Below are 24,644 nucleotides of genomic sequence, written 5' to 3'. Positions count from 1 at the left end.
CATTCCTGGCCTGGTGTCTGCCATCTTATGTCCTGGCTGGCCAGCCTCTTTCTGGTGTGTTTAGGGCACGTTTTTCCTCCACAGCCTCTAATATAGTGTCCATTTTCACACGTGAGGAAGCAAAGCAAACTTGCAAACTTTTACCCTCGACAGCTGAAGCTTCCGTGTGGCCACTCTGCCAGCCCTTCACCTGAGCGTTCATACCCACGTGGTTGCAGGTGCTGCATCATGGTCTGCCTGTTTGGGGTTCATTTTGCAAATCCTTCAAGGAGAGCTGGCTTGTCAAGCAGCCTGTGCCTCGGCAGAGAGAGGGCAGACATCGGGTTTTTAACAACCTGCAGGATTTCCTAGCATTTATCAGTGCTGCCGTCAGTATTGATGTGCAGATCAAGAAATCCAGTAGCCAAAATCATCTCTGCAGCTATTGATTTTAGAAAATCAATATTCCTGCTTTTTCCTAATACAGGATAGCTTGAGAGCCTACTAAGCTTCCTGCTGGGTCTAAGGAGAGGTGTTTGGGTTTAAAATGGCCAGTATCTCTCTGCCATTGCAAGTGCGGTAAATTTCATTTCTCACCTGAGTGCCTTTATAATAAGAAAGGGCTTGTCCACCTGTGTGAAGGAGTTTGCAAGGGGTGGGGTGGTGCAGAACGGGCCTGGAGGCTGGAGCACTGCGTATGTGACTGCCGTGGGGACAGTGAGTTTGGCAGAGAAACTGAACTTCTCTTCAGCAGTTACTTTTGATTCCAGTAGGAATTTCGTAAGAAAGTATTTCTAGACTCCTAGGGCAACATCCTTGTCTCTGCCCTTACGTTGTTTAGTGTGGAAAATTAATTCCTATGTCAGTGGGTGGCATGAACAGAAACTTGATTTGTGCCGCCTGAGTTACCAACTTACTCTGGTCCTTTGGCTAAACGAGTCTCACCTTCCGAAAGGGAGTTCTGGTCAAAGGCAGCCTAGGGGGCCTCCATCCAGAGGGGTCGTGGGCTGGTGGTTGATGCCCACCTGGTCCCAGTGCTTCATGATGGCGCTCAGGTGGGGTGCCAATTCAGCAGCTTCAGTCCCACTTGGGAGTGATTGATAAAGGCAGATTCTCGGACCCCACCTGGATTGGTTTCCCACAGCCGCTGTAACAAAGTACCACAAACTGGGGGGCTTAAAACGACAGAAATGTAATGTCTCACAGCTCTGGAGTCCAGAAATCCAAAATCAAGGCGTTGGCAGGGCCACACGTGTTTTGGAGGCTCCATTCTTTGCTGCTTCCAGCTTGTGGTAGCTCTCGGCGTTCCTTGACTGAACCTCACCAGTCTCTCTCCGTGGTCACATCGTCTCCCGCTTTTCCGCCTTGCCTTCTTCTGTTTCTTCTAAGGACACTTGTTATCAGGATTAGGGCCCACCCAAGCGATCCAGGATGATCTCATCTTCAGCTCCTTAAACACACCTACAGAGACCCCTTTGTAAGGTAACCTTCGCAGACTTCAGAAATTTGGACATGGACATACCTTTTGGGGGGTCACCATTCAACCCACTCTGCCATCCTAGGCTTAGGGACTCAACATCATATACCAAATACTCAAAATTCTGTGTTATTTTCACTTCTGTACTAACTCAGGTGAGGAGGTTTCCTGTTCTGTCATGGGTCTCGATTACAGGAGGTATTAGAGTCCTTGCTAAACTTCGTAAATACAGGAAAAATCCCATCCCTTCCAAACCTTTGCCCTACAATAGGTCAAGAATAATGACCCCTAGTGTGTGTGGAGTGCTTACTACATAGAGGCCTGTACTGAGGCCTTTACGCACACTGACTTAATCCCCCTAAAATTTTAAGGAACTTAGTGCTATCACATTTTACCAAGGAGGAAACTGAAATTTAGCCATAGGTAGCAATTTGCCTAAGATTTCCTGAAAAGGAATTGGCAGGGACGATTCAAATCTCTAGCGGCTTTGAAAACAGAGCTTGCTCTCCACCCAGCCATCTTCCCTTCCTGAGGGAGTCGGGCACCTGTTGAGTTGTGTTTACTTATGCTCAGCACACAGCAACCCTTGACATTTTACAGTTGCATTGATAAAATGTACTTTTAAAATAATAAAACGAATCCAGAAAACATGTTGGATTCTAATGCACGCAACATTTTGACTCCTTTAGTACTTACGGGACCCCTCCCGAACCCTGACCCCTGATGACACATCACTGCAATCGGTGGCGACACCACCCTTCCTGGGGAAGAGGAGATGAAATCCAATGCAGATATGCAGGGCTGTCCCTGCCTATAATATACCCTGGGGATTATGCAGACTGAGCCTTACACAGAGGTCTTTGGCCAAAGCAAGGAGCCGGGCAGGACGGGGGGCTGCCGGAATCCTGCTAAGTCGTGTGCCTTGACATCGATCAGGTCTTTAAAATTCCTACAAAGCACCATAAGGGCCAGCAGCAGCCTTGTTCAAGTGTTTTGAAACCTATCTGTAAGATAACTGTAATTGGGGATAACACAGTCAAAGTACGTTTATTGTTAGCTGATAGTCTTATTAGCTTTAATGAACTTGAATATTTTGGACCCTCACCACCACCCCCAACTCCCACCCCCTGCTTTGTTGCTGACCCAGTGACTGCCGCTGCCCATGTGAAGCAGCCTTCCCGCCTGCATCCCCATCACCCTCATTCTTCCTCCACATCATGGGAAGAAGCATTAAGGGAGTTGCTGGTTAAAGAAGCATTAAGGGAGTTGAGGGCTATTCCCATCAGGTGAACTTAAATACACCTGATGGGAATAATTTAGCAATTAGTAATTGCCACACAAGATGAGGAGTTGAACGGAAAAGTGTGATCAGTGTCGTCGTGTTTTATCTGAGGGGGAATAGATGACGGTGTCTGAAGCAAGGACAGCAAAATGTTAAAATTTGATATTATGGATGCTAGGTAGATGGTGAGCTTTGGTGAGCACATACGGTCACCCCTCCATATCTGCAGATGTCGAACCCACAGATGCAGAGGGCCGACTGTACTACAGCATTTTATATAAGACACTTGAGCACCCGTGGATTTTTAGTATTCGTGGGGGGTCATGGAACCAATCCCCTGCAGATACCAAGGGACAACCGTATGCACCATCGATGCTGTTACCTACTGGAGACAGGCCTCTGCTGCAACAGTGCTTAGCTGTCTTTAAGCTTTTTTGTTCTCCCAGGTCAGGCTCATCATAAACAGCACATCTTGACTGATGGGAAATCATTTTTGCTTTTTTTTTCCCCCAAATCCACGGTTTGGTCAAAATACTTGAGGCGGAGGGCAGTTGGGTTGGCTTCCTAGAATGCTTTTGAGGGTGCCTTTACTCTCAGGCTGCTTTTCTCAACTGCCATGCTCCCCTGCCCCTCTTCTATACCCCTTCCTTTGGAGTTTGTAAGATGGTCGCCTTTGGTTCTTTCAAAAGCTGTTCTATTTGTGAAATTAAAATTAAGATTTGTAAAATTCTCACACCTAACTGTGGATCTCAGAACAGATTTCTTAGCACTTCTGCCATGATGAGAGACAGACAAAGAGCTCCCCAGAAAAAGAAAAATCCGAACAAGAGTTCATTAATTACAAGTACTCTCAAAAGTAAAGTTGAACAAGGAATAAGGTCTGAGGACCTAATATGTATATAACATGGTGACTGTCATTCGTAATACTGGATGTAAAAGGGAAAAAAACAAAAGTAAAGTCCAGCAGATCTGCCTCTCCCTGTGACTCATCCCATCCCTGTCCCAACCCCCTTCCCAGCAGCCAGACTCCTAAACGAGACACAGTATTTACATGTTGCATCTGGGGCTCTTTTTTTTTTTTTTGTCTTGAAAGGTGACACAACTGGCGAGCTACTTTGAGCCCTTGATCTTAGCTGCAGTGGGTGTCGCCTCCAAGATTCTGGACCATCAACAGCAGATGACAGTGCTGGACCAGACCAAGACGCTTGCAGAGTCTGCCCTACAGATGTTGTACGCAGCCAAGGAAGGCGGAGGAAACCCCAAGGTACATCTCAGGATGCTGGGGGCTCACTTAGGACACTGAGAAGCCAGCACACGTTCCTCTGTATCACGTCCCTCCAGGGAGGGCACCTCCAGTTTTTGGATGGTGGCATTTGATTTTCCATTTAAAGGTGGGAAATAATCTTGTCTTGGCCTTCCCGGGGATCTTTAAGAGGAAAACCAAGAAATGCACACAATTAAGGCTGATTTAGAAGTTTGTTGTTTTTTTTTTTTCCGTGACAGTGTGTGTAGGTAAGCAACCTTGGGAAAGAAACGTGTATTGTGTGGTTATTACAGGAATAAAAACCATAATATCTGCCCGGCACCTGTTCAGTGTTGACACAAAGCAAACCGCTATTGTTTTCCACTAAGTGTCGTTTCTGTTCCTGGTACTTAAGTTCAAAGAGAAACATGGTCAAGGTCACCCATGGCATGTGTTGCTATTGCCTTGGGGACAGTAGTTTAATATGAAAATCTCCCTTGGAACATTTCTTCAGCCTGATGTGTCACCCATGTGCTTTTAAGTGGCCAAAGATGGTGACAACATGTCCTTCTCTCTCGAGGTCAGAGAAATTGTCAGGGATTGTTTTACTTGTGAAACCAGCATGCACCTTAAATTTCCTCAGGGCTCTGGAACCTGGAGAGGGGGCTGGAGGCTTCTCCCACCACTTGTATCTTCTAGGAGCTGCCTCCACACGATCATGTGATCTTAATGGGTCTTCACCCAAGCAGACTAACTTGAGAGAGCACTACTGGAAAGATTTGTGCAGCATACTGACCTACGAGCTACAAGGATCCGTTACATATGTGTGTGTGTGTGTGTGTGTGTGTGTGTGTGTGTGTGTGTGTGTGTGTGTGTGTGTGTGTGTGTGTGTGTGTATATATATATATATGGGTTTTTATGGGATTTTTTTTGTTTTTTGGGGTTTTTTTCTTTGTGGTACACGGGCCTCTCACTGTTGCGGCCTCTCCCGTTGTGGAGCACAGGCTCCGGACGTGCAGGCTCAGCGGCCATGGCTCACGGGCCCAGCCGCTCCGCGGCATGTGGGATCTTCCTGGACCAGGGCACGAACCCACGTCCGCTGCATTGGCAGGCGGACTCTCAACCACTGCACCACCAGGGAAGCCCTATGTGGGGTTTTTTTTAGTGTGCTTTGTTGTATGTCTAAGATCTTCAAATCAGTCACGTGGTATAGTAGAGAAGACTCTAGACTGACTCAGATGGCAAAATGGTGATCTCAGAGCTAACAGCTATTGCATGCCGACTCTGTGTCATTTATTACATCTTACACCCTCATCTTATGTAATCTTCATAGAAACTCTTGTGACGTGGGAAGGTTCCCACTGCACACGTGCAGAAGCTGAGGCTTCCCTGCCGAGTTGTCCGAGATCACAGGTGAGGTGCACGTGGGGTCATGTGGAAACGCAGGCCAACTGAGCCTGGAGCAACGCCTGGGCGGGGTCAAGGAAGGAGGCAGGGAAGTGGGAGCAGCATCTGCAAAGCACAGAGAGGGTTATAAAAGGATTGTGATCTCTTTAGAAAATAGCACTCTAGTCTGGTGTGTACGGAACGTGCCGAGTGTGGGGACGACGGGACGGGAGGGAAGACTGGGCTGTATCATGACAGGCCTCCTCCTGCACGCGGAGGAGCTGGGGCTTTCTAGTGAGCAGTGGAAAATGGCGCAGCCCATCTGTAGTCTAGAAACGCCATTCTGGAAGCAGCATGAATAATGTCTTGGACTTGCATTCTCTGTGTTCAGTTTTTCATTCATGTATCTGGCAACTCGTAAGAGATTAATTCTGGGGATGCTAAAAATTTTGAGAGCCAGCCTTGGCCTTCAAGTTGTTCCGAGTTTTCTGGCAAAAAAATGAGTCCGGTTGCTGAAGTGGTGGACAGAGCAAGAAGGACACCCTTTGGCTGTGACAGGTTAGTGATGGGCGCCCCAGAGCCAGGCCCCCGCCCCCTTTGCTCCCTCCCTCAACTGGAGCAGCTGGGACTCGCCTTCCAGACCCAGTTGTAGGTTATCTTTTCTCCAGGGCTGTTTACTGCCACATCTCTACGCCTAACCTGAGGGGGTTTCATTCTCAGCAGAAGAACTCAAATTAGTAGGTTTCTGGATGTTTAAGAGATTAAGACATCTGTTTGGACTGCAAGTTCAGAGCTCCTCGTGGAATTCTGTTGTATGCCAAGGAACCTCACGGTTGGGAGCATTTGTAGTCGGCACTGTAAGCTTTATAATGACATCCTTTGCTTGGAAGTGTGGGCTGGAGAACAGTGTGGAGTAGTTCTCAGTGAAAGACCTGAAGCACCAGGTGATGAACTAAGACACGTGATGAGTGACAGCGATGCAGGAGTTTACATGGATCCCGTCACTGGTAGCAGGTACCTTGTGCTATCTGCAGACTCCGACAGGCTTGTCTCAGGGTGCCTGGGACACTACAAGTTGGCTTGAAGGCCCTTTCCTAAGAGGCCTAGTGCAGAGACTTAATCCCCTTGGGTGCTGTTCTTTGGGCAGATGTTTACTAGGTGTTACTTGCTATGTGTTAGGTGACGTATAAAACATACGTGTTAGATGTCGTAGTCCTTGTTTGCATGTGGTCTAAATGTGGTTAAATGGTTTTCAGTGTCTTTTATTTGGTGAGAAATAGGACCAGCTTCGGGGGCCAACATATCTGGATTTCAAATCCCAGCTCAGCCTTTTGCTGGCAAATAACTTCACTTGTTTCCTCATCTAAACAGCAAGGTTGGTACTGAATACCTCCGGAGTAGTTATAGAGATTATATGAGATAATGTGCCTGGCATAGTGGGTGTTCCAAAAAAAGAAAAATTAGAAACTAACAGTCCCAGAGCCTGGTGTTAATGAATCACATGAGTACAAGACATTTGCTCTGTGACCTCACCCTCATCCCATTGAGCCCCCTTCTACACTCATTCTGTACCCCAGAGCTTCCCCCACCCACTCACCTCTCCCCCACCCACCCCTCCCCCACTCAGTTCCCTCCTCCATCCTCCAGCGTCTGCCTGTAACACTCCAGCAAATATGCCACCCTGTCCATTGTTGGGCAGTTCTAATTATTAGCTGTTTTTTCCCCTCTACTGAAGTTGAGATCTGCCCCCTGTAGCCTTCTCCCATTTTCCAAACTCCTGTGATGTCTCTGCCTGCTTTACTGGGCTTTGTAGTTGAAGCACTATAATAAAGAAATAAGGCTCCCTTGGAAGTAGACTTCAGACACGTTTCCAAAAAAGAACAGAGTCTGATTTCTCTCCTTTGTTGCTCTGTGAGGAGCAGTAACAAGGGTCCCCTCCAGATTCTAAAATAATGACCTCATTGTTGAGCCTGCTGACTCCACTTGCCAGATTGCTCTTGGTTGGTTAAGGCTGCCTTAATTGAGAGCCTACTGTGTCTTTTGGGGTCTGAAGCTAGTGTGCTCAGGCAGCCCATGTGTGGGATTTGGCCTCAGTGGTGTGATCCAGATGAGGTTTGCCATTGGAGTTAGAGGACACGGCTCTGGGTAAGGCTTGGAGTAATTGGAGGAGGCCTCACAGCCTCTGAGCTGACCCTTTAAGGATCTGTAAAAACTTAAACATGTGGAGTGAAGGAGAAGCAGGCCTTCTAAAGAATTCCTCACCACGAGCAGATGGGAAGGTGAGTCCCTTCTGGGACAGCCAAGAGCAAGGATGTGTTTTTGTAGGTTTTGATGCTCTGGTGTGGAGAAAGTGTCCTTTACGTTTTCCAATGAGTTTCAGAGAACTGTTTTGTGATTTACTTCTGCCACCCCCAGAATTGGCTTCTGATACCTTCCTAAGCCTGCATGGGAGAGCAGATACTTGGCAAGCCGCTCTCACGTCTCCCTGCAAATGTGTACTTTGTTTAATAGGAATGTGCAGAGTTCCTAACATTTTTGTGCCACCAGTAGTTGCCTCATTCTAAGAGAGATTTACAGAAATGCACACCTTACATTTTACCTTTTTTTTTTTTTTTTTTTTTTTTTTTTTTTTTTACATTTTACCTTTTTTATAAATGAGAGCATATTTGTGTGAGATGCTCTCTCTGGAGGGTTATGTACAGGAAATGTCACTTTTCAGGCTTCCATCAAAATAAAGCAATCTGCACATTTAGTGTTTTACCTTCTCTGTGCCATGAAATCAGCCATTAACCTAAATTACCGGTTCACTCCATCACATTCCTCAGAGAGAGAGCTTTGCATCCTGACACCGTTGCCTCAGGATAACCATCCGTGATCACTTATTTCACATCTCATCAGATGTTGTATTTGGAGGACTCTTCTTGATTCCTGTGGCTTTTTATTCTGCCAGCTGAGCCAGTTCCCATGGCTCACGTAGCTGCTTCTTGGAATTCTTCTCTTTTATTTAATCACTCAAAAGAGTTATCATTTACCATCTCTCACTGGCTTCCTTACCGTCTCATCTACCAAAGTAAAGGTGCAACTCCTTGGGCCTTTTAGAGGGGTCATCTTCCTCTGAGGAGCATCAGGGCAGCCATGGCCACTGCACGGGGGCATCCGGTACCAGATGCAATGCACTTCTGACACAAAATACCCCGCATTATTTCAAATTTCCCGGGTAAGGACACGGTCCCCTACTAGACTGCTCTTATTATAAATGATAAGATGCCTACAACCATCTCATCTCATCAGAATTCCACTGCATAGCATTGTTATAATTATTCCCATTTTGCTTAGGAACCCACGCCCAGGACCACTTAGCTACTTAGCAGTGGAGGCAGAGTTCGACCCCAGCCTTTTCTGACCCCAGGACCTTCACTCTTTGCTCCTTCATCTTGCTACCACTCAAGGTGTTTTTTAGGGAGCCTGGCACCACCATTCTTTCATCCTTTCATTCACTCCCTTGCCAGGGCCTGCTCTGGGCCTCATACATGTTGTTAAAGCATCTCTGAGGACCGTCTAGGGGAACTCATGAGCACTCAGGCTTTGCCTGCAGAGTGTCTGTCCCTGGAGAACTTTCATCATTCGTCCCTCCAAACTCATGTAAATGTAATTTGTGACATAGTTCCAAAGCCCATGTAGCCTTCTGCAGATTTCTGCCTCCTGTATGTATCTCTATTTCCACAATCCAGTTGTATTTATAAAAAGGGAATTATAGTGTATTGGGCAACTTTGAAGAGAAGCGCATTTGTTGTGAACACGTGTTTTTCTTTATATAGTTTTTTTTTTTCTATTAAATCCGTCAACTTGTATATTAGGGAATCTGTGGCATTCTCTTTCTACCACCCTGAACGTAGTAACGTAAACTTAGTCACGTCATAAGACGCTGGTTGAAATTGCAGGGTTGTTTTTCCTTTTGTTTGCAAAAAGAGATCTTTTTCTTTTTGTCTTTCTGATTTTTATTTATTTTGCAAACAAATGTACAAACATAATAAAGGAAAGGAAAAAGCAGAGAATACATCTGTTGTGCTCCATAATGGGGATGTATGTTTATATTCTGCTTTTTAAGGTTATCTGTAAAAGAAGTGAAGTGATTCTTAAGAGATTGAGCACCGTTGTCTTCTGCTTATGGAGACATCTTACAGTTATCTTCTCCCCACTGTCCCCCACCTCAGGCACAGCACACCCACGATGCCATCACGGAGGCCGCCCAGCTCATGAAGGAGGCTGTGGACGACATCATGGTGACGCTGAATGAAGCTGCCAGTGAAGTGGGGTTGGTGGGAGGCATGGTCGACGCCATCGCAGAAGCCATGAGCAAGGTGGGCCTGGGCCCCCAGGTGCTTGCCTGCACTCCTTGGCCCCATTTCCTCCAAGGTTCCCCTCTAAATTGGTCCCAGGGACTTTTCTCTAAGGAGCTGTCAGAGGAGCCCTCTAATCCAGGCTGACACTAGCAAGCCTCCTCTTTTCTTAAGGTGTCTGTTTATCATATGTCCAGCATATTCTTCATTCTTTATTATTCATTCATTACTTTTGTAAGCCGGTCGCACCCTTCCTTCCACATTTACATGGGGGAAAAAGAGATGGAGAAGGCATCCTTGGTCCCCTCACTTATAAAATGGAGGTAATTATTTACCTCCCCTGTATACCTCGTAGGGTTGTCGTGGGGAGCAGACTCCAAAATGAAATAACGACGTGATTCCCAAGTGCTGGTCTTCAGAATGGCTCCTTTGGAATCCTTGGGAGCATTTTAGAATGCACATTCCTAGGCCCTACCCCCGCCCTGATCACTTGGAATCTCTCTGGCGTGAAGCCTAGTAATTTCAAAATCTCCCATGGTTATGGTATCTAGCCAGATGCAGGGACCACTGAAACGGTTAAGTGTAAAAGCCCTCAGAGACCAGTTGTAGACAACAGACATAGATGACAGGGGTATCATTTCTCCTCCAGTGACCCATCAGTTGAGTTGGGTCAGTAGGGAAGGATGACTGGACAGTATATCCTGCTCTTTTGAAGGATCCCCAAGGAATCCTTCACTAATCATGTCAGTTTGATGCTCATTAGAATTAACAGCTACTCGTCAGTGTCTAATTGCCATCCTCTGATAGCATAGCTAAGAACTGTAGACTTCATCTGTGTTTGGAAATGTCCATTGTCAGATTGTGAATACACTAATGTGGTTTTTCAGGATAATAAGTGGTCTTTAATTGCTAATTTAGAGAAGACTGGTTGGTTCGTATCTCCACGAAGAGATGATAGCCTGAAACTGTAATTAGGATAATTCCCATTAAACATTATGCAAACATTATCAGACTGATAATGTCCCAAGCTAGGCTGGGATGCTGGGGATCCCTTAGAGACCCCAGGCTTGCCTTGTCAAAGCACTCCAGTAATTTCTGCTGTGGGCTTCTCACGCTTCAAATTTGGACAGTTCGGCAGAACACGAGTAAATTGCCCTCTTCCTCAAGGCCCTTGGATAAGTCTCAGTGGGTTTGTTTGGTTTTCAGGACATCGGAACACCAGAGCTTTGAAATTAAGCCATGTATCTATCAAGGATATTAAATAATGGAGCTCACGGTTTCTCAGTACAAACGAGAACTTCAAATGATAATCTCTTTCTTCTTTTCACAGTCACTCTAATGATAGGGAAGAGTTCCATAAATCCCTGGAAGACGGGAGTCTTTTTTTGATAGCCTTTTAGCCTTGCATATTGCGATGAATCTTTAATAAGGAAAGTGGCTCTTGTGCTGTCTGATTTCAGGGGTGTAACATCTGCTCTCTCAGCCCAGGACATGCCTGATTCTTTTGGAAGGGCTGGGAAATAGGTCTGGTGTTACCTGATTGCAATAATTAGGAGCCACTAACAACATGAGCGCCAGAGGCCGGGAGCAAAGGGGTTTTTCCCCTCAGTTCTGCGAAGTAGATAATTGGGGTTTCATTGATACCCCTAAACTCCTATCTACCCTGACCTGACACCCTGGGTACTGCACGATGCCTCTTCCCCATTGTCTCCTTTCTAAGCCCACCCCAGCCTGCCCGTCACTGGAGACTTTGTATTAAGTGATATCTCAGGTCCTTTGAGCCCCTAAGCAGCAACGCATTGTAAATATGTCATTTTCTATCTGAGTTTTGGTTATTTGCTTGAAACACTGATATACTCTTAGAATCATTGTCTAAAGTTCCAAAAGGCAGTGACTGGCAGAAAAACTTCAAGTGTACCCAAAGCTGATTCTAAGTTCGGTGCAATTCTTGCCACTTTTGGAGCTTCTGCTCTGGAGTGTCTCCTTGAAATTCTCTCTCTGTATCTAAGCACCAGAAGGTTTGGGAATTCGTAGGTTACCATGAACTAATCAGCTTTCTGGATAACCTTGGGCAAATCACTCAAGTTTTCTAAATCTTGTTTTCCCTTTCACTGAGGTTAGTCTCGATCTTCGGGATTTTGTGACTAAGTCCCTTTTCTTTGTTTGCTTTTGTGTGTGTGTGTTGGGGGGGGGGGGGGTCAAACTCAAACAGTCTAACCTTGGAAATACTGGCCATTAGTTTGGCTTGTGATTTTCAAAATGTCCTTGTCAAGTAGAGTTCAGTTGGCTGGAGCACTGCATTCATGACCCCAAGGCCAGGGATGTGGTCTGCATGTGAAATGGCAGGACTTCTGCAGTTCTGACCCCACATTAGCCCAAAAAAAAAGATAATTTAACACCAAAAAAAAAAAAAAAAAAAGTAGGAAGGCTATAATCTCAGAATAAAGGAAAGTTCTTTCAACTAAGTAAATTTGAAATCCTAAAAAAAAAGTCACTACTTTGTTCTTACTTCTCTCATTGTCTTCACACTGGAAGGTTCATCATGGTGACCAGTGGCCACTGTGTTCTAAGCTGCACTCTAGTCCAACATCCTGGCATGTTTGCAGTTACACCACATCTCATATGAAGGCTCCCAGCATATGGCCCGACCCTTACAAGATGCCCGGTTAATTTATACTGAGTGTATGAGTCCACAGCTCAGTCCTCATTTGACCAGCGGGCCCCCAAAGTGTGATGGAGATACTTGGCAGTGTCGAACTCCCTGATAAAGAAACATAAAAAAATCTACCCTGGAGGTTGTATTGTTGGTTTGGTAGAGATTATATCCTGGCCTGTGCAACCACGTTATATACTAGGCTACAGTGATGCGTTCATTCAACTCGCATATGTAGCTTGGATCTACTCACGACAGGTAGCTCTCATTGACCACTCCACCTAATCTCTTCCTAATTAACCTCTGGTCCCTAGTGTCTTCCCAGACTACAGACTATCTGGCAGAGAGCTGCCAGGGAGATCTTCTCACATAGAGCATTGCCTACTGCAGATCCCACCATTTTCTTCATGATTGCAAGGTTCCTCATCAAACAGATCCAGCCTGATTCCCACCCCTTCAGCGTCCCCCTCGTGTTCACTGCACTCACTCTTCCTGTAGTCATTTCTGTCTCCTCACCTAGAATATCGTTCAGCAACCAGTGGTGACAGTCACACCGATGGTGGTGGTGAGGATGGGTGGCCTTTTTCTTCATCATAAGCATCACTGACATTATCATCTTTATCACCATCATGATCTTCATCCTCATGGTTATCCTCTCCTCTCCCTTCATGTAGACGAGGTATCATCTCAGTTGATCTTTTACTACAACCTTCTGATGCTTGGACGTTTCCAGTGAAGGTCCTGAGAACCAGTTTGAGCCTCAAGCTGGGCATTTACTCACAAGTCCTAGAACCAGGTCTCAAATTCAAGTCTCCTGAGCCAGTAAATCCCCAGCCCTTCAAGGGACTGTCCCACTTCTCCACCTATTCCGCTCCACAGTGATCTCACCCTTCTCTCAGTTCCTGTGGTACGAGAGTCAGATGAACAAGTCATTCCTGATGTTTCCAGTTCCTTCTCTTTCCCAGCTTAGGTCAGAAGTGAGTGTTCCAGGGTAGAGACATCCATGGGCTATACCATTCTTAGGGAAGCCCTTCGTGATGGAGGTTCTGCGGCCTCCCCCAGCTCTTTGTCTGCCATTCTGACCTCCCTGCACGTTCTGGCTCACACCCACCTCCATGTGCTTGAGCGCTATTCCCTCTCCTTGGGACTCCTTCCCCACCTTTTGTGTGTGGCACACTGCTTACCTGGTAAGACTTGGCTGAAACATCATTCCTCTGGACAGCCCTGCCACTCCCCTCAGACACACTGGGGGTCCTCTCCCTGCCTGTGTGCCCCCAGTACCTTATGTGTGCCTCTAATGAGGTCCTTATCACAGAAGTTGGGGGGTTCTGTTGACTCTGGACCCAAGAAACTCTGAAGGCCTCTCGATTTTCCCAAGTTCCTGATTCTAAAAAATAAAGCCCACACTTGAACAGGCCTCTGATGACCTTTGGGTTCTTTTCCTCTCCCCTGTAGCTGGATGAAGGCACTCCTCCAGAACCAAAGGGGACGTTTGTCGACTATCAGACGACAGTGGTTAAATACTCCAAAGCCATTGCGGTAACAGCTCAGGAAATGGTAAGAAGAAACTGGGCTCACCCTGCACCCCACTGTTGGTTGCCCTTTTATCCACCACACCACTGAGTCTTCAAATCTGGCGTCTGTGCTGGAGAGAGATCAGTCCTCTGTGTTTCTAGTTCCTCCTGGGCCTCAGCTTTGTCCTGATCTGTGGTCTTTCTGGCTGCCTGTGGTCTAGAAGCCCCAGGCCACTGGACTTCTCATCTCACGAAAAAGCTCCAAAAGGGAATTAAAAATGACTGAGAGTTGGGCATGAGGACAGGGGAGCAAAGGAAAGAGAGAAAATTAGAATCAAGGAGGAAATGAGAAGGAAATTGCGAGTTATAGAGAAAGAAAAAAAAGTCCTATTTATCTCACAGGGGACTTGAAATGTTTTTATGGATTAAAGTTACAGTACAAGAGAAGACATTTGGGGACAGAACCAAGACTGTCTAATGGAATCAAGTTATAATACTTGGACAGTGCTGAACAGTACCATATTGCCAGTCTTTCAGGCAAAATGAAACAGTGGTTACATAAAAAAAAATTTTCTCCTGACAGCAGAAGGCATGTAACTTTTGGAGGTGACTTTTTTTTTTTTGCTAAAATGTAATGCAATCAGAATTGTATTATGTGGCTGTTTAGATACAGATGGCATTGAGAGACAGTGAATGCTATCTTGATAGGTTAAAAAGTTGTACAAAAAAAGAAAAATGTTGTCCTCAAAGAATTAATATAAGTACCTAGTAAGAAAGTTCTTAACTTCTGAAAGCTCAGGTGTCACAGGATAAAATTGGAAGATGCCTCTTTGATGCTACCACCTAAGCCTGAGTGGGAGGGACCAGACTGCGCCACTGCGTGGTTCCTGCCCCATCAGGCCAGGCACCTCTCTGGATGGTTTTGTCATGTAGTCATGTGTCCACTAGAGGTTGAGCTTGGACCACAAAGGCTTCCCTGGCTGCGGCTGCTGCTCATTCTTAGAGACTCTGCCGTTGTGCCAGACTCCCTGTTGTTGAGAAGGACTTGGGCTGGGGAGGGAGGAAGGAACAGTGCCCATCTCAGCGACTGGGAGAAGGCTGGAGTCGGCCTCGGGCTGGCCCTGCTCAGGAGAGCTCAGGGGCATCCCAGCTAGCCCGGCAGCCCGGCGATACTGATTTCTCCAAGCAGGGAGCACAGTGTAGCAGGGTTGAAAATGTCTCCAGTGGCCTCAGGGGTTTCTGGAATATCTCCTGGGCCAGGTTCTCAGCAGGCCTGTCTTGACCCTGGGTGTCCATGCACTTGAGGAGCCCAGCCTGGGGCTGCATTGCCACTCCTGGGCTGGCTGGCCAGGGCCCAGAGGGGGTGAGTGTTCCCGCCACCGCACTGGGCGGCCCCCAGGGTTGTTGTGCTCCTTGTGGCAGGGTCGCATGCAGCAGTTGTTAGCACAGCCTCGTTCGCTCGGGGCACAGCATGCATTCCTTGGGAACCCACACCTCGGCCTGAAAGCCTGTGACACTTCCTGGTAAACATGCCTTAGACGGGCCTACATTCCCGCCCTCAATGGATGTGGAGTCATTTAACAGGTTTTGGGAGTTTTTTAAGTCCTTTAAAATCGAGGACTTTAGATGCCACAAAGAGAGAGGGAAGTATCGTCATCCAGAGCGAGAGAACAGGTGGGGCAGAGGGAAGCCTTGGACCCAAGAGGGACATGGATACCTTTCTGGGTGGTGGGTTACAACTGCCCTTGTGAGTTCTAAGAGGCATTTTTGTCAGAGGAGGAAAAACTAGACATGAGGGTATTAGCTAGGTAGGGTAAGTGGAGGTAAGGTTTTCTATCACATAGGAGGAAAATACAGAATACCCTGAGAGTGAAAAGGCAGAACTTGACCATTTAGGCTACAGTATTCTCTTCACTGAATCTGTGGCTGAAACGTTGTCATTCTTTGGCACAATATTATTACACATCTGAATTCTGTGAGTTTCTTCCACCGAAACGTTAGGCTTACCCATCTCTTCAGTCACGATTTCCTGATGATCCTGTCCTTGTGCCCTCTCTCGGCGGTGTGGGACCTGCCCCCGAGTCCCCAGAGACCGGATCAGCCCGGGAGCAACGTGTGACCAGGGCTGCACCCTGCACGGGGCTGGGCCCCCTTGTGGTTTCTCTGGGGGGCTCCCCGGTAACCCCACGGGGCAGGGCTGGTGGAGGCTGCTGCCCTCACCCCCCAGAGAGTGGACCCTGAGGCCCGGCCTCCACGCTGCACGGCCTGAACCTGAGCATGTTGCCTTGACCTGGCCGGGAGCCGCTGGCCTGTCATGCGGGCTGCAGCATGGGCTTCGCTTGAACCGCCCTCTCCAGCGTCCAGCCCCACACGCAAGCCACAAGCTTAAAAGTGAATGAGACCCTTTGGCTCCCAGTGGTATTAACACGTGGTTCTCATGCTTTTCTCTGTGTGTCCCTGTGTGTTTGTGTCTTGCTTGTTTTCTTTTTCCAGATGACTAAGTCGGTTACTAACCCGGAGGAATTGGGAGGACTGGCTTCACAAATGACCAGTGACTATGGGCACCTGGCTCTCCAGGGCCAGATGGCAGCAGCCACGGCGGAACCGGAGGAGGTCTGCCACCTTAAGTCCCTGTTTTAAGAAGCAAACCCACACTGGTGCCTGCTCCCGGGGGCACTCTTCTCTGTAGCTTAGCCCCACTCCGGAAGACCCCAGCCCAATAGCCAGAGGCAGGCGTAGTTCCCTCTCCTCTTGCTGCCAAGCCCCCTAGGTTCACACCCAGCAGCCCCATCCCGTGCTCCAGGCTCTCTGTCCTTCCTGAGGCCTCCTGGCACAGATCTGGGGCCATCTGGGGAGGCGGGCTTTCAGGACTCTGTTGACAGTGTTCTGGCCGGGTCTCCCGTCCCCCAGCCCTATCGCCTGATGCCAAGGGTGGAACATACACTGCCATCCTCCTCTTACTTCCTACTCCTGCTTCGCAGCTCCCCTCGATTATTTGTATGTTTTCCAAAGGCTGACAGAAGTATTCGAAGAGCCAAGTATGGGATTCAGCTGCCCCTCCCTTGAGAAAGGGCTGTCTAGCCAGCCTGCTTTCATGAAACAAAGTCTTGCCCAAATATCGTTGGCAGCCTCTTAAGAACAGGCCCAGATCCCTGCCCCCATCCCCCCTGTGGACTCCTTGTCCTTACCTACCTGCCTTCCCTAAACTCACTTTCCTTAATGCCCAACACAGACTCACCTCAGAATGCCTGCCCCCGTAGGGTCTTAAAACAGCAAAAGTTTGACTCCAGAGGCCACTTACTAAGAGGTCCCATATCTAATACCTCTGAGAAATCGAGTGGTCCATTGGCAAGCATGCAGGGTGGGTAGAGCTCTGGGGTGCCTGACTACACCTGTATCAGTGTTAACACATGGAAGGGGCCCGAGCCTGAGCTACTGCATGGCTCCCTAGAGAAAGAAAGAAAGCCCAGCCTGCAGTAAAGAATAATGGAGTGAATTGCAGGGACCCTGGGAAAACAAGGTAACTGCATCCGTGAAGTTCGGCAAGCTGTTTATGGAGGGCGAACCCTGTTCATGACATGTCGAAACGAACCAGCTGTCAAGGCAGAAGGTTGGAGCTGGTCTTCCCTTCTCCTTGCGGTGATGGACAGTGTCCCCAAGTTACTCAGTGCTGTTTCTCCTGGGGGGTCAGGTCTAAGCATGTCTTCACCAAGAGCCCCAGCAGCACTACAGAAATGAAGACCCAGAACAAAGTCACTTTCTAACGTATGTCATAACAATGCATGTAAATGGGAGTACCATATGTATGTACTGGCATACATATATATCCAGCATGGGATGACTTCAGTTGCTAACAGTGCCTGCATTTGGGGATTTTAGGAGGATTGAGTATTTAGGCTGCAGCATGAATAATTCTATTTGCCATGAGTCTGTCAAGTCATTACCAGGAAAGAAAAATCATCAGAGACCCTCATACGATTCTGTGGATTTCTTTACACAGGCCCATCATTTTTTTTAAAAAACAGACTCCCTCTTTTAGTAAGATCATCTGGACTCATAATTCGTTTGGTTAACAGGTAATGAATTTCAGAAGCAAGCATAAGGGAACTTCTGTTATAGTAAAAGGGAGGGTTTGGTTGGACAAAAGGAAGAAGTGTTTGGCTTTTCCAGAGGATTGAAAACTAAAAGAGACTGTGATTGTGGGGGGAGGTTTGGATCTCTGTCTTCAGAAATCTTTAAAGGTGGAATTTACATGCCTCTTCCTTGGTTAGTTTCACGGCCGGCCTGCCTGCCTGCCTGCCTGCCTGCCTGCCTGCCTGCCTGCCTGCCTGCCTGCCTGCCTTACTGATTGAAGACCTAGTGATTTGTAGAGCCCTTTCCACATCTGAGTTCTTACGAGCTACCCCACCCCCTGGGTGAAACAAGCACTTTTCTAATTGCAACCCAGACCACTGAAGCAAGGTACAAAAGAAAGCCAAAGCAGCCAGGAAAGAAAATGCATTGCTAAAAGCACAATAGCAAGTTACTTTAGGTACTGGCCCTGCCCTTGTAGTAGCTGTGTTTCCGTTAAGGTTTCCCCTTTTCATGGTTACATCTTGAGATGTGTTTTACATTCCAGACACACAAGCAGTGTGACCTGGAGTGAAAAGGAGCAGAAAGAATATAAAATTACCAGTGGCTTTTGCAAAGGAAAATTCTTTGTGTGCATTTGCCTGACAGATATTTGGGGGAAAACTGAGAAGGTTAGGAGATCCCTGAAGCAATGTAGTTTTTTTATTCCAAGCCTGTGGAATTATTTGTATACCCAAGAGGGCCCTACATCACAGCATGTGAAAATATTTATATCCAGGGCAAGTAAAAAGCCTCCCCCTTCACTGCGGTCCTGCAGCCCGCTGTGCCAAGTCAGCATTTTGGTCTTCAGAATGTGACAATGACAGGAAAAGTCCTAGCTCTGCCCTCTGCACATCGAGCTGGAGCTTTATCTGCTCGTTTTTCCATGGAAAATTCAGACTTTTGCTAACGTCCCTGTGATAACTTCTTTCCCCAGAAAAGTTAAAACCCTCCAACGGCTTTGCAATTTATGACGAGTTTCCTCTTAAAAAAAAAAAGACGGAAAAAAATGTAGATACCGTGAGCCACAGGCTTCTAAATGTAAATGCCGGGGAAAAGGTTTAGTGACGACGGTGCCGTCTCTGAGGACACGTTGCCATAACCACTTATAATACTGCATCTTAAAAGCTGGCAGGAACATTTGTTAGGAGCCTGCGGTGAGAAGCACAGGCCTCTCCCCGCAGATGAGATGGCTGTCTGCTCTAGACTTTTATCTAAAACTTTCCGCTCCGAGGCACACTTTCTGTAGGTGGGAGAGTGATGCCCTGCTTCTTCTGCTCTACACACTGGTTTTTCCTGCCATATTTTCTAAGGAGAAACTGTGGTTTGTCAGGTAACATCCATTCTTGCCTTTCCAACTTCCACAAGCTCTCCCAGGCAAATTACACTTGACCTGGTTTCACATGTAATTGATCTTAAAGCCTGAGAATAATCTGTACGTTTTGTTTAGTTTTAGGCAGTACAGATGATGGATCAGTGTTTCTTAGACCCCCTCCAATTGAAATGAGAGCCAGAACTTCATTAAGGCCAGGCTTCTAATTTCCCTCAAGGCACAAAACCAGGAGACAGTCTTCTCCATTTTACTTTTATTTGGGCAGGAAGGGGGAATTGAGGGTTTTTCTTGAGGTTCAAGTATTGCTTTACTCAAGTTGCCAATTTCAAACTCCAAGTTTTATGTCTTGGAGCAACATTCCTTTATGATAAATACTGGTGGGAAGTTGGATCATTCAGGGGGTGGGGGGTTGGGGGCTGGTCATGTTTGCTGAGAAGTTTAGTGTTGCTTTGAGAAGCTTAGCATTTTTAAAGCCCTTATCTGAAACAGCCTTAAAAATGCATTCCCTTCTAGGATGTTCCTCCAGCAGTACAAAATGTTCTGTGAAATTGCAGTAACGTAGAGTATGTTGATTCTGGGGTCCTTCACTTAAGTGCCCTTAGCTAACCCGTGTGCCCGTGGAGAAGGGTAGGAAGACACGAGCTGTTCATCCAGTCGATACGGCGCAGATACTGTGCTGGGCGCTGGCCCATATGCCCCACAACTGCAAGTGTGTGAGGCGAGAGTCATTCATCCTTCCCCATTTCACAGATAAGCAAACCAAGGAGACTCAGGGAGCTCTGTGAAATTGCCCAGGACCACACAGCTGCAACAGTTAGTGTTGAAGCCCCCTTTTAAATAACTTTTTGGAATAAGTGAACGTTTCTAGTAAGTAAATAAAAAGGTAACAGGTCGATATGTAGAAAAGTCAGGATTCGAACCCAGGTTTGTCGGGCATCACAATCCTTGCTCTTGGCCGTGCACCAAGATGCTTCTTTTCACAATAGTGAGCATTCATGTGTCACTTTCTACTTGCTGAGACCCTGCACGTGTACCTTCCATTTGGTCGTCCGCAGCCCTGGGAAGTGGGCAGGGCAGGTTCTGTGTCGCAGGTGAGGAAACCAAGTCCCCATGAGGCTAGTGTGCTCACCCAGAGTCTGGTGGCCAGGAGAGGGCAGAGCTAGAAGCAAGGCCTGTGGTCCTTTCTGCTGCCCAGGCGGGTGATGGGTTGAGAGCAGGGATGGGGCTGGCATCCTGCGATCCCTTCCTGTTACATTCAGCCCTCTGAGCCTGTGAAAACAAGCGAGTGAAGCCTATTTCAAAACTAGTCCTTCATAATACTGTATCTCTCCTGCATGCGTCCATATAGGATCATGCAGCCACATCTGCCAGAGGTTTGTGTAGCCAAGCCTCAGGGGGTTCTCCTGGCATGTACAAGGTGATTGTGTGACCTGGCACAGACTGAGACTCCAGGACCAAGCCCTGGGTTGACTAAGAACTCCAAAACTTTTGCAACTGTTGGCATTTGTTTGCTTTCATCCCTTTGCTTTCTGGTGCTGGTCTTCCTCAGGCTTCCTAACTGGAATTTCATCCCTGATGATCACCGTGCCAGCTCCACGGTTGCATTTACAGGATCCCTTGCTACATGCATGATGTCATCTCCAAGAAGGAGGCTGAGCGTCAGGATGCTGGGCTGTGTTTTTATAGTGGAGCCTTTTGAGGGGCTGAGGGAGCATGAGAGTGCGGTGGGGTTGTCTTCCCACTGTTTATCGCATCTGTCCATAGGTTTCAGGTTTGCGACAGCTCAGGAGTGGGTGCCTTCTCCCTCCCACCCCCGGGGTGACTGGGGAGTGATTTAGGTGGCCTGTGGTTGTCCTAGTGCCCTGTTCTGCAAAGAGAAAGCTCAGGCTTGGCTCCGTGCAGGGGGCAGGAGGGGTGCACGGAGAAGGCTCTTGCAGAACCTGGCACAGGTCCGTTCTCTTCTGGCACAGTGGTTTCATACCTCCGGCCCAGCGAGGTGCTCTGGAAGTTCTGCGTCTGTTCGACTCAAGTTTCCCTTTTTGAACATAATGTAATTATTTATATAAAAACTTTTAGGAAAAGCAGCATGGGCTCTTGAACGTATTCTAGGCCAAAATGGTAACCCACTGGGGGCCACCCGTACCTTACCCTGGGCCGGTGGGTGGTTCTGTGCAGACCTCAGGCTGGTGGAGCGTCTGCCCTGCCTCCCGTGGTCGAGGAACTGTGAGAACACTCTTCCCTTTTGCTTTATGCAAGGAACAGGATTCTCCACCCTATGCAGCCAAGGCAAAATGCAGAAATGAGCTGGTGGCCGAGGCTGTAACTGGCCTTCATAACCCTGTCTTTGGATTACCGAGCCTCATTGTTGACTTCTTGGGTCAGGGATATAAATTTTAACTCATAAAGGAAGAGTATAGTAATAACAAATTACTTCCATTTTATATGTTGAGGTTCCATGAGCGATTTTATTGGGCGGTGGGAAAGGGTTCTGCCGCTAAGTGGAAAAAAATCAAATCAGAACAACACTGATCTGATTGGGATTGACATATATACACTAGTGTGTATAAAATAGATGACTACTAAGAACCTGCTGTATAAAAAAATAAAAGAAAATTCAAAGAAAAAAGAAAAGAAACACTGATCTAATGGATAGAGCACCATGCTTGGGATGAAAGATTTGAATTCTCCTCTGGCTTTGCCAGGGACTGGCTGTGTGATCTTGGGCTAATCACATCACTTCTCTGGGCCTCAGTCTCTTCATCTGTAAAATGGGGAGGCTGAACTCATAAGGTCTCTTTTATTTGAAAGTATGTGAATGTTCCTTCCTCCATTTCCCCCTTACTTGACTTCCCCGTTGGCATCTTATCCTTTAGAGACCTGTGCTCATCCTTGACAGCAGAGCTCTTGCCTTTGTGTTAGCTCTGATCCTTGAGTACTTAGGGTTACACTGTATGGGTCTGAAAAGCCTTGAGAGCCTGGTTGAGTTTAAAACTTCACTGGGGCATCCCCCTGCTTCAGCTTGACCTTGTGTTTAAACCAGTAAACATGCCCAGCAAAGAGAGATACTTAAATGGCCTTGCCACTGCGTGGGCTGAATTCAGGCCTCTCTAGTTCTCAGTGGCGGTCTTGATGCTACGCTAGTCCAGATCTGTTTTCGGTGCTGTCAGGTTGCATGATCCTGGCATGACGCCTGTGTCGTACTCCATGTGGAGATGGTCAGCAAGAAGCCCTGCCTGATTGCGAGGCTTTTGTAGTACCTGCTCATGTACGAATAGAAGACACCCCAAAGAGCAGAAGCTCAGCTTTCTGGGTCAGGAGAACGTTTTACCAAATGGACTTAAACATCCTTCGGGCCTTAAAGGGTTAAAGGAATAACCTTTTTCCCTGAAAGCAGTATGTGTTTCAATAATAGAGTGAGCATTTGCAGCCCTCTCACACCTGGACTCGCCTTCCCTTAAACTCTGACTCTTGGGATGAGGCTGGAAGATAGCATCCACGTGGCCCAAATTCCCAGGTGTGTGAATTCCCAGGTTTTATTCACAAAACCTGGGCTCTTTTAGTAACTTCTTGAGAGACGCTGGAAGCATCAGCACACAGCTTCTAGCTACTGTGGATTCTTGAAAATAACACTTAGCTTAGAGATGTTTTGTTCCGTGTTTAGTTGCTTACCTGGGCTGTATTGATCAGACCAAAATGAAAACTGATGTGAAACAAAGCCAGAAGAATGCAAGCTTTGGGCGGTGGAGGTGGAATTGACTACACCACAGAGATAGCTGGCACCTTATCCACAGTGGAACTTATTTGGCTTCTTCTAGGCAAAGTACCTTTTGTAATCACACAACCCAGGGGTCATTAAAAGAATGCATGCCTGCTAAGCTGGCAGCTCTAAACATGTAACTTTTTAAGGAAACCTCAACCTGGCTTGCTAGAAAGGGAACCTGGGCCCCGCATGGTTACTCTCGCTCTATGGTACAGCTGAGGAAGGGGGCGTTCTGGTTGGTAAACCTGGCAGTTTTGCAAGAATCCGAACACTTTGAAATACGCTTTATACTAAAGCTATATATTCTGAACTTCTAATTACCCTCTAGGGCTTTTGTGAGAAATCAATGAAATTAAGTGCATTACCTGCCTCGAAGAGGCCCTGACACATGGTAGGGGCTCAATAAACACTGGTTGAATGAGTAATCCCACAGAGTTCATCTAATTAACATTCTTACCTAGTGGCTCAGGATACAGGTAGAGAAATGCACCAGAAAAGGTAACAAATATTAAGCTTGCTTACTGGGGGCTGCGGGTATTTTACAGTCTCTAAAACAGGAAGCAAAATCAACCAAATTCCATAGTTCACCAAACACAGACTGCTAATAGAAGTGGAATTTTCCCAGCCAGGCTCCCCTAGGATGTAAGAGAAATTTTCCACGTAGGGAAGACCTCGATGGCAGGGCCATCATGCTTCCCCCTCCCCACCCCGGGCCTGCCTCCACAGATCGGCTTCCAGATTCGCACTCGGGTGCAGGACCTGGGCCACGGCTGCATCTTCCTGGTGCAGAAGGCGGGGGCCCTCCAGGTGTGCCCCACGGACAGCTACACCAAAAGGGAGCTGATCGAGTGTGCCCGCGCGGTCACAGAGAAGGTAAGGAACAGCCCTCAGGGCAGGCGGGACCCGCCGAGACCAGGGACAGACCAGGAAAGTAAGCCAAAAACCAGCCAGCTGGGTCAGGTCTGATTCTCTTCCCTCCCACCCAGGGTCTCTCCAGGCCCGGGGCACATCAGGCAGCTGGGGGTGATCTGTGGTCCTGAGAAACTGAGAACGTGAGAGGGACAGTCCCACAGAGGTCAGGGCCCTGGCGGTCAACTTGGAAGGCTCTCCTGTGGACAGACAGGCCAGGTGGTGTCCCAAGTCACAGCCAGTGTCAGGGGCCGCTCCCTGCAGCCCCTTTGCACACTTTTGCCTCCAGGCTCCCTTCTCAGAGAGGCTCCCAGGTGCTGGGGGTGAGTAAGAAGGACCCACGGCTCCTCTTTTGTGACCTCTTTATTTCCAGGTGAGACAGTGCAGTGAGGAGGGTTAGCACCCTCGAAGTCACATGGCACCGTGGTGGGAGAGCAGGAACTGGCAGGAAGTTTTCTGACTGTCGGCAGCTGTTTGTACAGGGAATCACGTGGCGTAGCGCATGGGACTCTAGGGTCTCAGCTTAGCAACTTCAGCCTGCAAAGCCTCAACTTCCCCATCAGTAAAGGGAGGATGAAGAAATAGAATACCTGGCCTACGGGGTGTGCAGATTACATGCAGTGATGGGAGGGCGGGGGGGGGGGTGGGGGTGGGGGTG

The 24,644-nt window shown here is 47.7% G+C and overlaps 1 protein-coding gene across 1 annotated transcript in view; it reads left to right on the top strand.

Moving 5' to 3' along the window:
- The window catches only part of TLN2 (talin 2), a 454,271-nt gene that overhangs the window by 377,332 nt on the left and 52,295 nt on the right, over nucleotides 1–24,644 (top strand). The window contains exons 42-46 of the mRNA XM_007458874.1: nucleotides 3,832–4,002; nucleotides 9,582–9,728; nucleotides 13,816–13,917; nucleotides 16,368–16,487; nucleotides 23,804–23,950. Of these exons, the coding sequence (XP_007458936.1) occupies nucleotides 3,832–4,002; nucleotides 9,582–9,728; nucleotides 13,816–13,917; nucleotides 16,368–16,487; nucleotides 23,804–23,950 (687 nt within the window). The remainder of the gene's footprint in view (nucleotides 1–3,831; nucleotides 4,003–9,581; nucleotides 9,729–13,815; nucleotides 13,918–16,367; nucleotides 16,488–23,803; nucleotides 23,951–24,644) is intronic.

Source organism: Lipotes vexillifer, unplaced genomic scaffold (assembly GCF_000442215.2).
Source record: "Lipotes vexillifer unplaced genomic scaffold, Lipotes_vexillifer_v1.1 scaffold102, whole genome shotgun sequence".
In the NCBI taxonomy this organism is placed as follows: Eukaryota; Metazoa; Chordata; class Mammalia; order Artiodactyla; family Lipotidae; genus Lipotes; species Lipotes vexillifer.
The sequence above is the reverse complement of the archived record's forward strand: the minus strand, read 5'-3'. Positions and strand labels throughout refer to the sequence as shown.